This window comes from Theropithecus gelada, chromosome 4, assembly GCF_003255815.1.
Source record: "Theropithecus gelada isolate Dixy chromosome 4, Tgel_1.0, whole genome shotgun sequence".
NCBI classification, from domain to species: domain Eukaryota; kingdom Metazoa; phylum Chordata; class Mammalia; order Primates; family Cercopithecidae; genus Theropithecus; species Theropithecus gelada.
This window is the reverse complement of record NC_037671.1, coordinates 36,654,941-36,668,787: the sequence shown is the minus strand read 5'-3', so window position 1 is coordinate 36,668,787 and position 13,847 is coordinate 36,654,941. Positions and strand designations below refer to the sequence as shown.

Here is a 13,847-nt window from a genome sequence, read left to right as displayed (position 1 = left end):
TAAGGCATGAATGAGAAATAAAAGACATAAAAATTAAAGGGGAAGAAGCAAAACTATCTTTATTTGCTGATAACATGATCATCTATGTAGAAAAATCCTAAGGAATCCACCAAAAAGCTGCTAGAACAAATAAGTGAATTTAGTATGGCACAGAATATAAAGTCAATATATAAATATTTTATATATATATATATTTTTTTTTTTTTTTTTTTTCTCCTGAGATAGTCTCTTGCTCTGTCGCCCAGGCTGGAGTGCAGTGGTGCGATCTTGGCTCACTGCAACCTCCGCCTCCTGGGTTCAAGCAGTTCTCCTGCCTCAGCCTCCCTAGTAGCTAGGTTTACAGGCACCCGCCACCACGCCTGGCTAATTTTTGTGTTTTTAGTAGAGATGTGGTTTCACCATGTTGGCCAGGCTTGTCTCGAGCTCCTGACCTCAAGCAATCTACCTGCCTCGGCCTCCCAAAGTGTTGAGATTACAGGCGTGAGCCACTGCGGCTGGCCAAATGTATGTGTGTGTGTGTGTGCGCGCACGTGTGTGTGTCTGTTTATTTGAAATGAAATCTCACTGTACTGCCCAGCTGGAGTACAGTGGCTGTTCATAGGCATGATCATAGAGCACTGCAGCCTCAAACTCCTGGCCAGGCCCAGTGGCTCATGCCTGTAATCCCAGCACTTTGGCAGGTTAAGGTAGGTGGATCCCGTGAGTCCAGGAGTTCAAGGCTAGCCTGGGACCAGGCGCAGTGGCTCACACCTGTAATCCCAGCACTTTGGGAGGCTGAGGTGGGCGGGTCACCTGAGGTCAGGAGTTTGAGACCAGCCTGGCCAGCATGGTGAAACCCTGTCTCTACTAAAAATATAAAAATTAGCCGGACTTGGTGGCGGGTACCTGTATTCTCAGCTACTTGGGAGACTGAGGCAGGAGAATCGCTTGAACCCGGGAGGCAGAGGTTGCAGTGAGCCGAGACCACACCATTGCACTCCAGCTTAGGCAACTCTGTCTCAAAAAAAAGAAAACCAAAAAAAAAAAAAAAAAAAAGACTAGCCTGGGCAACATGGCGAAACCCTGTCTCTACAAATAAGTATTAGCCAGGTATGGTGGCAGGCGCCTGTAGTCCCAGCTACTCAGGAGGCTGAAGTGGGAGGATTTCTTGAATCCCGGAGGTCAAGGCTGCAGTGAGCTATGATGCGCCACTGCACTCCAGCCTGGGCCATAGAGCGAGATTCTGTCTTAAAAACAAGACCGGCCGGGCGCGGTGGCTCAAGCCTGTAATCCTAGCACTTTGGGAGGCCAAGACGGGCAGATCACGAGGTCAGGAAATCGAGACCATCCTGGCTAACACGGTGAAACCCCGTCTCTACTAAAAAATACAGAAAACTAGCCGGGCGAGGTGGCTGGCGCCTGTAGTCCCAGCTACTCGGGAGGCTGAGGCAGGAGAATAGCGTAAACCCGGGAGGCGGAGCTTGCCGTGAGCTGAGATCCGGCCACTGCACTCCAGTCTGGGCGACAGAGCGAGACTCCGTCTCAAAAAAAAAAAAAAAAAAACAAGACCAGGTGTGGCTCATGCCTGTAATCCTAGCACTTTGGGAGGCCAAGGCAGGCGGATCACTTGAGGTCAGGAGCTCGAGACCAGCCTGGCCAACATGGTGAAACCCTGTCTCTACCAAAAAAATACAAAAATTAGCTGGATGTGGTGGCATGCACCTTTAATCCCAGCTACTCAGGAGGCTGAGGTGGGAGAATCGTTTGAACTCTGGAGATGGAGGTTGTAGTGAGCAAGACTCTTGTCTAAAAAAAAAAAAAAACAAAAAAAAAACTTTGGGGTTGTGTATAGGTAAGTAAAACAAGATTGGCAAACATTGATAGTTATTGAAATTGGACTACTTAGGAATTCATTATATTTTCTCTCTACTTTTATGCATGTTTGAAATTTGTGTATAATAAATAATAAGTTTTAAAAAAATACCCTGTGGTTATTTTAAAAAAGGAAGGGGCTCTCAGAGTGTGCTGATAAAATGATCTCCAAGATTTAAGTGAAGGCCGGGCACGGTGGCTCAAGCCTGTAATCCCAGCACTTTGGGAGGCTGAGACAGGGGGATCACGGGCGGATCACGAAGTCAGGAGATCGAGACCATCCTGGCTAACACGGTGAAACCCTGTCTCTACTAAAAAATACAAAAAAAACTAGCCGGGCGAGGTGGCGGGCGCCTGTAGTCCCAGCTACTCAGGAGGCTGAGGCAGGAGAATGGCGTAAACCTGGGAGGCGGAGCTTGCAGTGAGCTGAGATCCGGCCACTGCACTCCAGCCTGGGTGACAGAGCGAGACTCCGTCTCAAAAAAAAAAAAAAAAAAAAAAGATTTAAGTGAAAAGGCAAAGTAGAACAATGTGTATAATGGGTTACTATTGGGGTTGACAAAGAGGAAAGAAAAGAGTAAATATGTATTTATTTATACTCATACGTTAGAATATCTCTAGAAGTCTTCACAAGAAGTGCCTCTTGGGACAGAGTTAAGAGAAAAGGCTTGCTGTGTTTTTTTTTAATGCCCTTTGAATATACACATTATGTACTATTGAAAAAATAGTTGTTTGAAAAGAGTAGAATTAGGAAGACAAATTCTAGACACATATACCTGTATAAATTTAGAATGATAGAATATTAATGCCTGAAGAATTTTATAGATTTGGGCCATCTCATTTTAAAACTGAAAAAGCTGAAGTCTAGAGAGAGGTAATTTTTTCATTGCATTTATGTGACTGGCATCAGAGGCAGACCTGTAACCCAAAGTCTCCTGACTGTCCTCCTCTATAAAGATGACAGTATACATTTGTGGTTTAAACTTTGACATCTTAAAATAGACTGAATTGTGGTTAATAAGTTGATGCTACCTCGGGAACACAATAGCTGCCCTTGAGTTTACAGTGAATGTCTTCTGTTTGAGCACGTATTATGGAGGCTATCATTTGGTACATGGCTTGGCAAAATCAGCATATTGATGAGCAGGAATTTTACAGTATATTCCCATAGTTCTAAGACTGTGGGAAAATTATGCAGTTCATGGATGTCAGGAAATGCTGTTACTGTGACTTTGTTTATTAAAATAACCTCAAGGCCAGGTGTGGTGGCTCATGCCTCTAATTCCAGCACTTTGAAAGGCTGAAACAGATGGATTGCTTGAGCCCAGGAGTTTGAGACCAGCCTGTGGAACGTGGTGAAACCCTGTCTCTACAAATAATGCAAAAATTACCCAGGTGTGGTGGTGCACACCTGTAGTCCCAGCTGCTGGAGTGGGTGGGGGGTATTGAGAGGATTGCTTGAGCCCAGGAAGTTCAGGCTACAGCGAGCCAAGATGGCTCCAGTGCAGTCCAGCATGGGCGACAGAGTGAGACCCTGTCTCAAAAAATAATGATACAGTAAAATAACCTCGAGAAACTGGAGCATTTTAAATATTTCATTCACTTTATTTGGCTTTCAGAAATTTCCTAAGAAATAGTGTTTGGCGTTGTTCTTGGCCAATTATAAGATTTTTTTTTTTTTTTTTTTGTAGAAACGGGACCTTGCCTTGTTGCCCACGTGGTTCTCGAACTCCTGGGCTCCCACAGTGCTGGGATTACAGGTGTGAGCCACCATGCCCACCTCCATTTATACATCTTAAATACTTGTTCTAAAATATTCAAGCCATCCTCAAGGTTTTAAAGTAAAACACTTCCTCCTTAGCACTGCTGATTGTACTATACAGAGGCAATCTCTGTACACCCTGGGGACTCACTTAAGAATGATACATCTGTGTGTATATATAGTTTTTCTATATATTTTTTTTTTTTTTGAGACGGAGTTTGACTCTTGTCGCCCAGGCTGGAATGCAATGGCGCGATCTCAGCTCACTGCAACCTCCGCCTTCCGGGTTCAAGCAATTCTCCTCCCTCAGTCTCCCAATAGCTGGGATTACAAGCACCTGCCACCACGCCCAGCTAATTTTTGTATTTTTAGTAGAGACAGGGTTTCACCATGTTGGTCAGGCTGGTCTTGAACTCCTGACCTCAGGTGACACGCCCGCCTCGGCCTCCCAAAGTGCTAGGATTACAGGCATGAGCCACCACACCCAGCCCTCTAATTTTTTTTTTTTTGTTTAAAGACAGGGTCTTGCCTTATTGCCTAGGATGGAGTGCAGTGCACAGTCATAGCTCACTGTAACCTCAATCTCCTGAGCTCAGGTGATCCTCCTGCCTCAGCCTCCCAAATAGCTGGGACTACAAGCATACACCACTAGGTCTGGCTAATTTTTTTTTTTTTTTTTAATAGAGACAAGGTCTCTCTCCATGTTGCCCAGACTGGTCTTAAACTCCTGGCCTCAAAAGATCCTCCCATCTTGGCCTCCCGAAGTGTGTGTGTGGAGGGGTTTTTTTTTGTTTTGTTTTGTTTTTTTTTTTGAGGTTGGGGGGTGTAGAGATGGGGTCTCAGTACATTATTCAGGCTGCTCTCAAACTCCTGGGCTCAAGTGATACCCTCACCTCAGCCTCCCAGAGTGCTGGAATTACAGGGGTGAGCCTCTGCGCCTGGCCACCAAAGTTTTTTTTTTTTTTCTTTTTAAAATTTCTGTCAGTGTGCATCCCAAAGTGTTGAGATTACAGATGTGAGCCACTGTGCCTGGCCCCCATATCTGTGTAATAGTTTGTGTCTGTGGAAACCTTTTCATATTGTTCTTAAAATAATCTTGTTGCTCCCAAGGTAAAAACTGTCAGAATATCTGTTCATAACACAGTATGATGTTTCTTTGTACTAGGCAGGGAATTTCCTCTTTGGTTAAATAAGCGGCCTGATAAGCTAACTAAGGTGAAGCAATGTTTATAAGGCATTTTGTAAATTGACTGTTTATGTCTAGTGGTTCCTTCTTTGAGCATTTTTTTTTAGTTCCTCTGTAGCTAAAAAAAAAGAATTTTAAATTTTTAAAAGAGTTGTTAAAAATAGTAAAATGCTTTAAAGCTGTAGAAACTGAAACTTCTGTGCTTGGCCCTATGATAATTTATTGATTTACTTTCAGCAAGTTATTTAACCTCATACTTAGTTTTACTCATCTTTTAAACATTTTATGGGATCATCATGCACAAGAACTTGTGACAGCTGTTCTTTAAAACATTGTGTAAAATATAGTAAATGTCCATTTATCTGGAATCCAAACAAGTACAGTTACTCACTTTTACAGATAATTACTCACTTTTATCTTGGCCTTATTTTTAAGAAGGGACACATAAATTATTTAAAGGGCTCATCTGAAGATGCAATTTGCAGAGCATATAACAGATTTGATAGAATATGGTCCTGGTGCCATCTGGGGTACCAGCAGAGCACTCTGGCAGTATTGGCAGTGTTGAGGGGCTTGTAAAATGTCACGGGAATTGCATTGTTGGAAACAAGATCATGTTGAGTGCTTTACTGCATGCAGTTGATTCTCCAGAAATCAGTAACATGTCTAATCATGTAGTTTGTTAATCAAGATTTCCTATGGCATAGATTATCACCGTAAGTAATCTCTTTTTTTTTTTTTCTTTTTTGAGACGGAGTCTCGCTCTGTCGCCCAGGCTGGAGTGCAGTGGCGCGATCTCGGCTCACTGCAAGCTCCGCCACCCGGGTTCACACCATTCTCCTATCTCAGCCTCCCGAGTAGCTGGGACTACAGGCACCCACCACCACGCCCGGCTTATTTTTTGTGTTTTTAGTAGAGACGGAGTTTCACAGTGTTAGCCAGGATGATCTTAATCTCCTTACCTCGTGATCCACCCGCCTCGGCCTCCCAAAGTGCTGGGATTACAGGCGTGAGCCACCGTGCCCGGCCTAATCTAATTTCTTTAAGGAGAGTATTTCCAGAACTTTGGCCTAGGGTCTCTGGAGTGTGTCTATGCCCACTATACCCTTGGCAGTAGGAATGGAGACTTGTCTGATACCAAGGTGGATGGTGGGTGGATAGGGAGAAAGGGGTCAGATCCTCTGGCCAGAGCTTTGCAAATGCCCATCTTCCCCTTGTGTTAGTCTTATTCTGGCTGGAAGATTCTGATACAGTTGTTTACAAAACCACCGTCGGTTTCCCTCTTAACTGCAGTCCCACATTCATACAATTTCTCACCAGAAATACTCTTAGACGTCTCACTGAACCCTCAAATTCATATGCTCAGAGGATGATTTCACAACTCCTCCCTGTGGTTCCCTCCTCCACTGACGCCTCCATATTCTCCTTGGAAGGCTGCTACACCATTGACCCAGCCCATATCCAAGGAGTCATATTCCCACGTCCTGTCAGTCACTTGGCCTTATAGACTCTTCTTTCTATGTATCTGGAAACCTGTCACTTCCTTCCGCTTCCCACTCCTACTGTCTTAATCATTTCTCAACCTGCATTACCGCAGGAACCTGCTCCATTAGCATGCTTTCCCATCTCCGACATATGTCAAAGTTACCTTTCTAAAACTCAAATTGGGTTTTAGAGGCCAATTCAGGAGGATCCCTTGAGTCCAGGAGTTCAAGACCAGCCTGGACAACACAGCAAAACACCGCCTCTACAAAGTAAAAATAAAAAGTATTAACCAGGCTTGGTGGCACATGCCTGTTGTCCCAGTTACTTGGGAGGCTGAGGCAGGAGGATCACTTGAGCTCAGGAGTCCAAGGCTGCAGTAAGCTATGATTGTACAACTGCACTCCAGCCTGGACAAAAGAGCGAGATCTTGTCTGAAAAAAGAGAAACCTTCCCATATCATTTCTCGGTCATGATCTATCCCCTACTCCCCGAGTCTGAGTTGTTTCCTTTTTTTTGAGACAGGGTCTTGCTCTGACACGCAGGCTGGAGTGCAGTAGTGGGATCATAGCTCACTGCAGCTTCGACTTCTTGGGCTCAAGCAATCCTCCCACCTCGGCCTCCCCAGAAGCTGGAACTGTAAACATGCACCACCACACCTGGCTATTTTTTTTGTTTAGGGTTTCTGTTGTTGTTGCTTTTGTTTTTTGAGAAGGGTTTCATTCCCATTGCCCAGACTGGAGTGCAGTGACGTAATCTTGGCTTACTGCAACCTTCTCCTCCTGGGCTCAAGCAATTCTCCTGCCTCACCCTCCTGAATAGCTGGGACTACAGGCTCACACCATCGTGCCTGGCTAATTTTTTTTTTTTTTTTGGTAGAGATGGGTTCTTGAACTCCTGAGCCCAAGTGATCTGCCTGCCTCAGCCTCCCAAAGTGCTAGGATTACAGGCATGAGCCGCTGCACCTGGTCTAATTTTATATATATACACACACACATATATATGTATGTGTACATATATGTGTATATATATAGATTGATTGATTGATTGATTGATTGATTTTGGTAGACATGGGGGTTTCTCTATGTTGCCCAGGCTGGTCTTGAACTCCTGGGCTCAAGTGCACCTCCTACCTCAGCCTCCCAAGTAAGGTTTACAGGCATGAGCCAGTACGTCCGGGCAAGCATCTCTTTTCATTATCACTGTGGTATCCTCAAGCTAAGTATTTCTCAGTCTGTATAATTACTCTTTTTTGGTCTTCCACTAGATACTCGGTTCCTTTAGGGCAGGGACTATGGGTTTCTTTTATATTTTAAAAATTTGTATTCAGCACTGTTTAGCAAAAAACCCCACAGCAATTTCTAAGAAATAAAACAGTCGTGTTCCTGCTGTATTTCTCCCTCCCTTCATTAGGTGTACCATTCCCACAGATTTCTTTATCATTTCACTGCACACATGTTACAAATCAATACAATGTTTTTTTCTGCTGTGCCCCTGTGGAAAACAAGTTGTCACTGCGCCACCTGTTGATTTCTGCCTGCTCTACAGAGCCACCTGTATCATGAATCCAAGAGTCTGTTTATGGATGGGTGTGTTCTGTGGGTCTCTTTATCCACCTCTGCATAGATATCACCTGTCTCAATGACTAAAGCTTCAAAATGGTCTGATACCTGGTCAACTGGTTTCCCACTTTGATCTGCCTGCAAACTGCAGTGTATTTAATCTCTACGTCTCCAGTTCCTGGCTCATGATGATACTTAATAAACATTTGTTGAATAGGTAATTTTTCCCCCTTAGTGTGTTATTTTCAGAATCTTTTTGGAGCTTTTGCACTTAATTTCTTTTCAGATAATTGTATATGTCAAAATCAAACTTCAGAATAAGAATTACTGACCAGAACACCATTTAGTACTTTATATGATAGGAAGGAGTAAAACCACTGGCTAAAGTGAAAAATTTTTTGTGGGTGGACACAGTGGCTCATGTCTTTGATCCTAGCACAATGGGAGGCCAAGGCAGGAGGACTGCTTGAGACCAGGAGTTCAAGACCAACCTGGCCAACATAGTGAGACCCCCATCTCAAAAAAATGAAGTTTAAAAATTTTTTAAATTAGCTGAGCATGGTGCTGTGTACCTGTAGTCCCAGCTACTCGGGAGGCTGAAGCTGGAGGATCCCTACAGCCCAGGAGTTTGAGGCTGCAGTGAACTTTGATCCTGCCCCTGTACTTCAGCCTGGGCAACAGAATGAGACCCTGTCTCTACAAAACACAGAAACAGAAACTTTTTTTTTTTTTTGTAGTAAATTCTCAATAGGTTGTCAAGGAAACTTACTGAGGAGAGCTATTTACCAGTAACAGTGTTTGCTTTGAAGTGTGGCTACAAACTAATGAGGCTTGCTTCCTTCAGCCTCATTATTGTAGTCTTAGTTCATATAGTCATGGTTGAATGTGCAAAGCAGTAACACTTGCTAGGTTTACTAATTAGTGTTTCACATTGATTGAAATTTAGAAATTGAATGCTTATACTTTGTCAGAGGTTTCCTTTTCTTTGCTTTAGTTTTGAAATATTCCTGTAAAGGTTTTTCTTTTGGACTGTAACTTCATTGCATGGCCTTAGTCAGCCTTTGAAGCAATGCGTAGGTTTATAATGGCTGGCAAGCACTTTACCGGGAAGTGAGGGAAGAAAGACTATGTGTTGTTATTTATACAACAAGTCAGTGGAGGATTAACCCATTTTACTACTTTTTCTTCTTGAATCTTTTTGTAGTTGGATAAATATGACTTAAATGCCTTTGTCTAGAGTCTTTGGAGGGCTTTTTTTTTTTTAACCTTGTAATTTGAATTAACCTACATGCTTATATTTGGGTTTATTTTCTTTTGATAAGGAATGTTTTAAAATGTAAGATTGGTCACAGTTATTGAAGAGAATGAATGTGGCACTAGTTTTATGATTTAGTAAATCACTGGCCAGGCACAGTGGCTCACGCCTGTAATCCCAACACTTTGGGAGGCCTAGGCGGGCGGATGACCTGAGTTCGGGAATTCGAGACCAGCCTGACCAACATGGAGAAACCCCATCTGTACTAAAAATACAAAAATTGGCCGGGCATGGTGGTTCATTCCTATAATCCCAGCTACTCAGGAGGTTGAGGCAGGAGAATCATTTGAACCTGGAAGGCAGAGGTTGTGGTGAGCTGAGATCATGCCATTGAACTCCAGCCTGGGCAACAAGAGCAAAACTCCATCTCAAAACAAAACTAAGGATAACCTGGAAGCTTATTCCATTGAGGTATAGACTCTGGGGGAAAAAAAGTAGCACTGACTCCCTTCAGCTTTTAAAAAATGACTGGCCGGGCGCGGTGGCTCAAGCCTGTAATCCCAGCACTTTGGGAGGCCGAGACGGGCGGATCACGAGGTCAGGAGATCGAGACCATCCTGGCTAACACGGTGAAACCCCGTCTCTACTAAAAATACAAAAAACTAGCCGGGTGAGGTGGCGGGCGCCTGTAGTCCCAGCTACTCGGGAGGCTGAGGCAGGAGAATGGCGTAAACCCAGGAGGCGGAGCTTGCAGTGAGCTGAGATCCGGCCACTGCACTCCAGCCTGGGCGACAGAGCGAGACTCCGTCTCAAAAAAAAAAAAAAAAAAAATGACTGTGATTGGCTGGGCGTGGTCGCACACCTGTAATCCCATCACTTTGAGAGGCCGAGGTGCGTGGATCACCTGAGGTCAGGAGTTCAAGACCAGCCTGGCCAACACGGTGAAACCCCATCTCTACTAAAAATACAAAAAACTAGCTGGACATGGTGGCGGGCGCCTGTAATCCCAGCTATTCGGGAGGCTGAGGCGGGAGAATCACTTGAACCCAGGAGGCAGAGGTTGCTGTGAGCCAGGATTGCGCCACTGTACTCCAGCCTGGGCAACAGGAGCAAAACTCCATCTCAAAAAATAATAATAATAATAATAATAATAATACTGTGATTGCAAAACTAGTTTTTTTTAATTGAAATGAAATTCACATAACATTAGCCATTTTATTTTTTATTTTTATTTATTTATTTTTTGAGATGGAGTCTCGCTCTGTCGCCCAGGCTGGAGTGCAGTGGCCGGATCTCAGCTCACTGCAAGCTCCACCTCCCGGGTTTATGCCCTTCTCCTGCCTCAGCCTCCTGAGTAGCTGGGACTACAGGCGCCTGCCACCTCGCCTGGCTAGTTTTTTGTATTTTTTTTAGTAGAGACGGGGTTTCACCGTGTTAGCCAGGATGGTCTCGATCTCCTGACCTCGTGATCCGCCTGTCTCGGCCTCCCAAAGTGCTGGGATTACAGGCTTGAGCCACCGCGCCTGGCCACATTAGCCATTTTAAAATGAACAATTCATTGGCATTTAGCAATCACCATTTCATATCTACTTTCTGAATACTTTCATCTTCCCCAAATAAAGCCCTGTACCTATTAGGCAGTTGCTACTCGTTTTCCCCTTCCTCCAGTTCCTGGTAACCACCAATCTGGTTTCTGTTTCTCTGGATTTGCTTATTCTGTGAATTTCATATACATGGAATCATACCATATGTGACCTTCTGTGCCTGGCTTCCTTCACTTAGCATGTTTTCAAGGTTCATCCATATTGTAGCATCTGTCAGTAATTCGTTTTTTTAATGGCTGAATAATATCCCATTGTATGTATAGGCCACATTTTGTTTATTCATTCACTCTTATTGGATATTTGAGTTTTTACCTTTTGGTTATTGTAAATAATGCTGCTATAAACATTTGTATGGAAGTATCTGTTTGAGTACCTGTGTTTAGTTCTTTTGGTTACTTACCTAGCAGTGGAGTTACTAGATCTAATGGTAACTTTATGTTTAACTTACTGAGGAACAACCAAATTGTTTTCCACAGTGGCTGAATGAAGCATTGTACATTCCTATCAGCAGTGTACGAGGATTCCAATTTCTCTGCATCCTTGCCAGCACTTCTTATGCTGTGTTTGGTTGATTGAATTATAGCTATCCTAGTGAGTGTGAAGTAGTATCTCATTTTGGTTTTACTTTGCATTTCCCTAATGACTAATGATGTTGAGCATCTTTTCATGTGCTTATTAGCCATTTGTATATCTTCTCTGTAGAAATGCTGTTTATCTTTTCGTTGTTTTAAATACTGTACCTGTATTAAATATAGAATTTGCAGATATTTCCTCCTGTTGTGTAGGTTGTCTTTTCACATTCCTGATTATGTCCTTTGTTACACAGAAGTTTTTAATTTCAGTAAAGATCAATTTATCTTGTTTACCCTTTTGTTGCTCATGCTTCATATCTAAGAATTTGGCATATCTTGCCAAATTCAAGATCATGACAGTTTACTCCTGTGTTTTCTTCTAAATGTGTTATAGTTTTAGCTCTTACGTTTAGGTTGTTGGTCTATTTTGATTTTGTATAAGGTCTGAGATAGTCCAATGAGAGGATTTTTTTTTTTTTTGAGTTGGGGGTCTCACTCTGTGGCCTAGGCTAGAATGCAGTGGCTTGATCATAGCTCACGGCAGTCTCAAACTCCTGGGCTCAAGCAGTCTTCCCAAGTAACTGAGACCACAGGTGTGCACCACTAAGTCTGGCTAAATGTTGTATTTTGTTTTGTTTTGTTTTGTTTTTTTGTAGAGATGAGGTCTCATCATGTTGTCCAGGCTAGTCTTGACCTCCTGGGCTCAGGCAGTCCTCTTGCCTTGGCCTTCCGAGGTGCCAGGATTACAGATGTGAGCCATCACACCTGGCTCTTATAGTACCTTTTAACTGAGTATATGTACATATCAACCAAAAACTGTGGATTTCATAGTATTTTAAATTATTTTGCATTGTATTAATCAAAGCAGAACTTAAAATATATTTGAAAAATAGTACTTGTAAGTTTAAGACAATTTTTCAGTCCATGGCTTATACACAAGTGACTGAATATGGATTCATGGATTTCCTTCCCATAACACCACGATCTTCTATGAATCTACAGATCACATATTTTGTAGATGAGCATCAGAAGAATCTCTTATGACAGGGAAAAGAGAGACTGAGGATGAAGGTAGGGTTTCCAAAGGTCCATAGCTGCAGAGACCTCAAGGAAGAGGCTGGGGATAACTGGAATTTCATTAACTAGAAGGCAGTGGTGGAATCTGTAAGGGCCAGAGAGGAAGTAGCATTTCATTTGAGGCAACAAGGATGGTTGCAGAGTTTAGTTTGTAGGCTCACAGGTCATCATCAGAAAGTAATGGTTTAGGGAGCAGTTGAAGATTCCTTTACTTCCTTTGGAAATAATGCCAACTCAACTCAGCCTCCAAACAGGGAGTCCAACTGACTTTGTTTAGTATCTTTCCTACAGAGAGGGATAACGAAGGAAAAGGAACTAGGCAAATTCTAGATTTTTATTTCAACTCTGACCAGAATGCTGGCTGAGTCTTTAAAAAAAAGTCCGGTTTTATTTTAGCTGAAAATGTGATGAAAGGAATTTTTCTACTTCTCATGTGGCCAGGAGAATTAGGGTCCCTTAGAGTCCAGGGTGGTGTATTGTATTGGCCTGTGGCCATCTGATGGAGCAGGAACTGGGATACAGCTCCCAGTTCATGAGTGAGAAACTTGGTGGGGAAGTGTTGGATCACAATGGCAATCATGGTCAAGGGCCTTCTGTCTTCTGGCCAGCTTTTTCAGTGCTGACAGGCTCATCAGTGACAATCTTTTTTTTTTAAGTCTTTTTTCCACCTTGTCAGGTCTGTGTCCAAAGGGCAAAAGGAACAAGGAGGGGATAAATGAGCACGTGATTGAGCGTCTGAGGGGAGTGTAGAGATAATGGTCTTCAGATGCCCTTCTGCTTTTACTGGCTGATTGCCTATTTTTTCAAACAGAAACAAAAGCTACTTTGCAAGAAGTGATTTGGGAAGGCATAAACAAAGAATGGGTCTTGGTTACTTTGATGTTTGTGGTGTTTAAACTCTGAATTTGTGTGGATGTGTCTTTTTGAATTTTTAACCCCCCCCCCATGCAACCTTTGTGACTTAACAGGTGCTACTTGTGAGCAGTAGTCGCCATCCAGACAGATGGATTGTCCCTGGAGGAGGCATGGAGCCTGAGGAGGAGCCAAGTGTGGCAGCAGTTCGTGAAGTCTGTGAGGAGGTATGCATGGAGAAGAGAGGGCACAGCTATGCCTCGTCATCATGAACCTGTCCTATCTGTGTAGTTCTTTAATAAATCAGCACTCACTGAATAAATGTACAGTCACAGAAAAAGGGCAATGAATGGTTACCCGGTCCCTCCTTTATTACCGTGTGATGGAGTTGTGACATGGTAATGTTAACCAGGCACTCTATGCCAGACTTCCCATGACTTTTTATGCCAGACTTTTGTGACTTCCCATGGATTTCTTCCAACACTGCCTATTACCTGTGGCACAAAATCAAGAAGCAAATCGTTCCTCACCTCTGAGGAGTAAGAGGAACAGGCAGCATTAGTATAAATGACTCATTGTCATTAAGCTTTGGAGGAGGCCCTTGTTTTCTTTTTTTTTTTTTTTTTTTTGAGACGGAGTCTGGC

The 13,847-nt window shown here is 43.2% G+C and overlaps 2 protein-coding genes across 4 annotated transcripts in view; both read left to right on the top strand.

The window, feature by feature from the left end:
• The window catches only part of LOC112622829 (40S ribosomal protein S10), an 846,014-nt gene that overhangs the window by 71,401 nt on the left and 760,766 nt on the right, over positions 1-13,847 (top strand). The gene's annotated exons all lie outside the window — the stretch shown is intronic.
• The window catches only part of NUDT3 (nudix hydrolase 3), a 117,734-nt gene that overhangs the window by 41,824 nt on the left and 62,063 nt on the right, over positions 1-13,847 (top strand). For both annotated transcript variants that reach the window (XM_025382773.1, XM_025382774.1), the window contains exon 2: positions 13,320-13,430. In XM_025382773.1, coding sequence (XP_025238558.1) covers positions 13,320-13,430 — 111 coding nt within the window. The remainder of the gene's footprint in view (positions 1-13,319; positions 13,431-13,847) is intronic.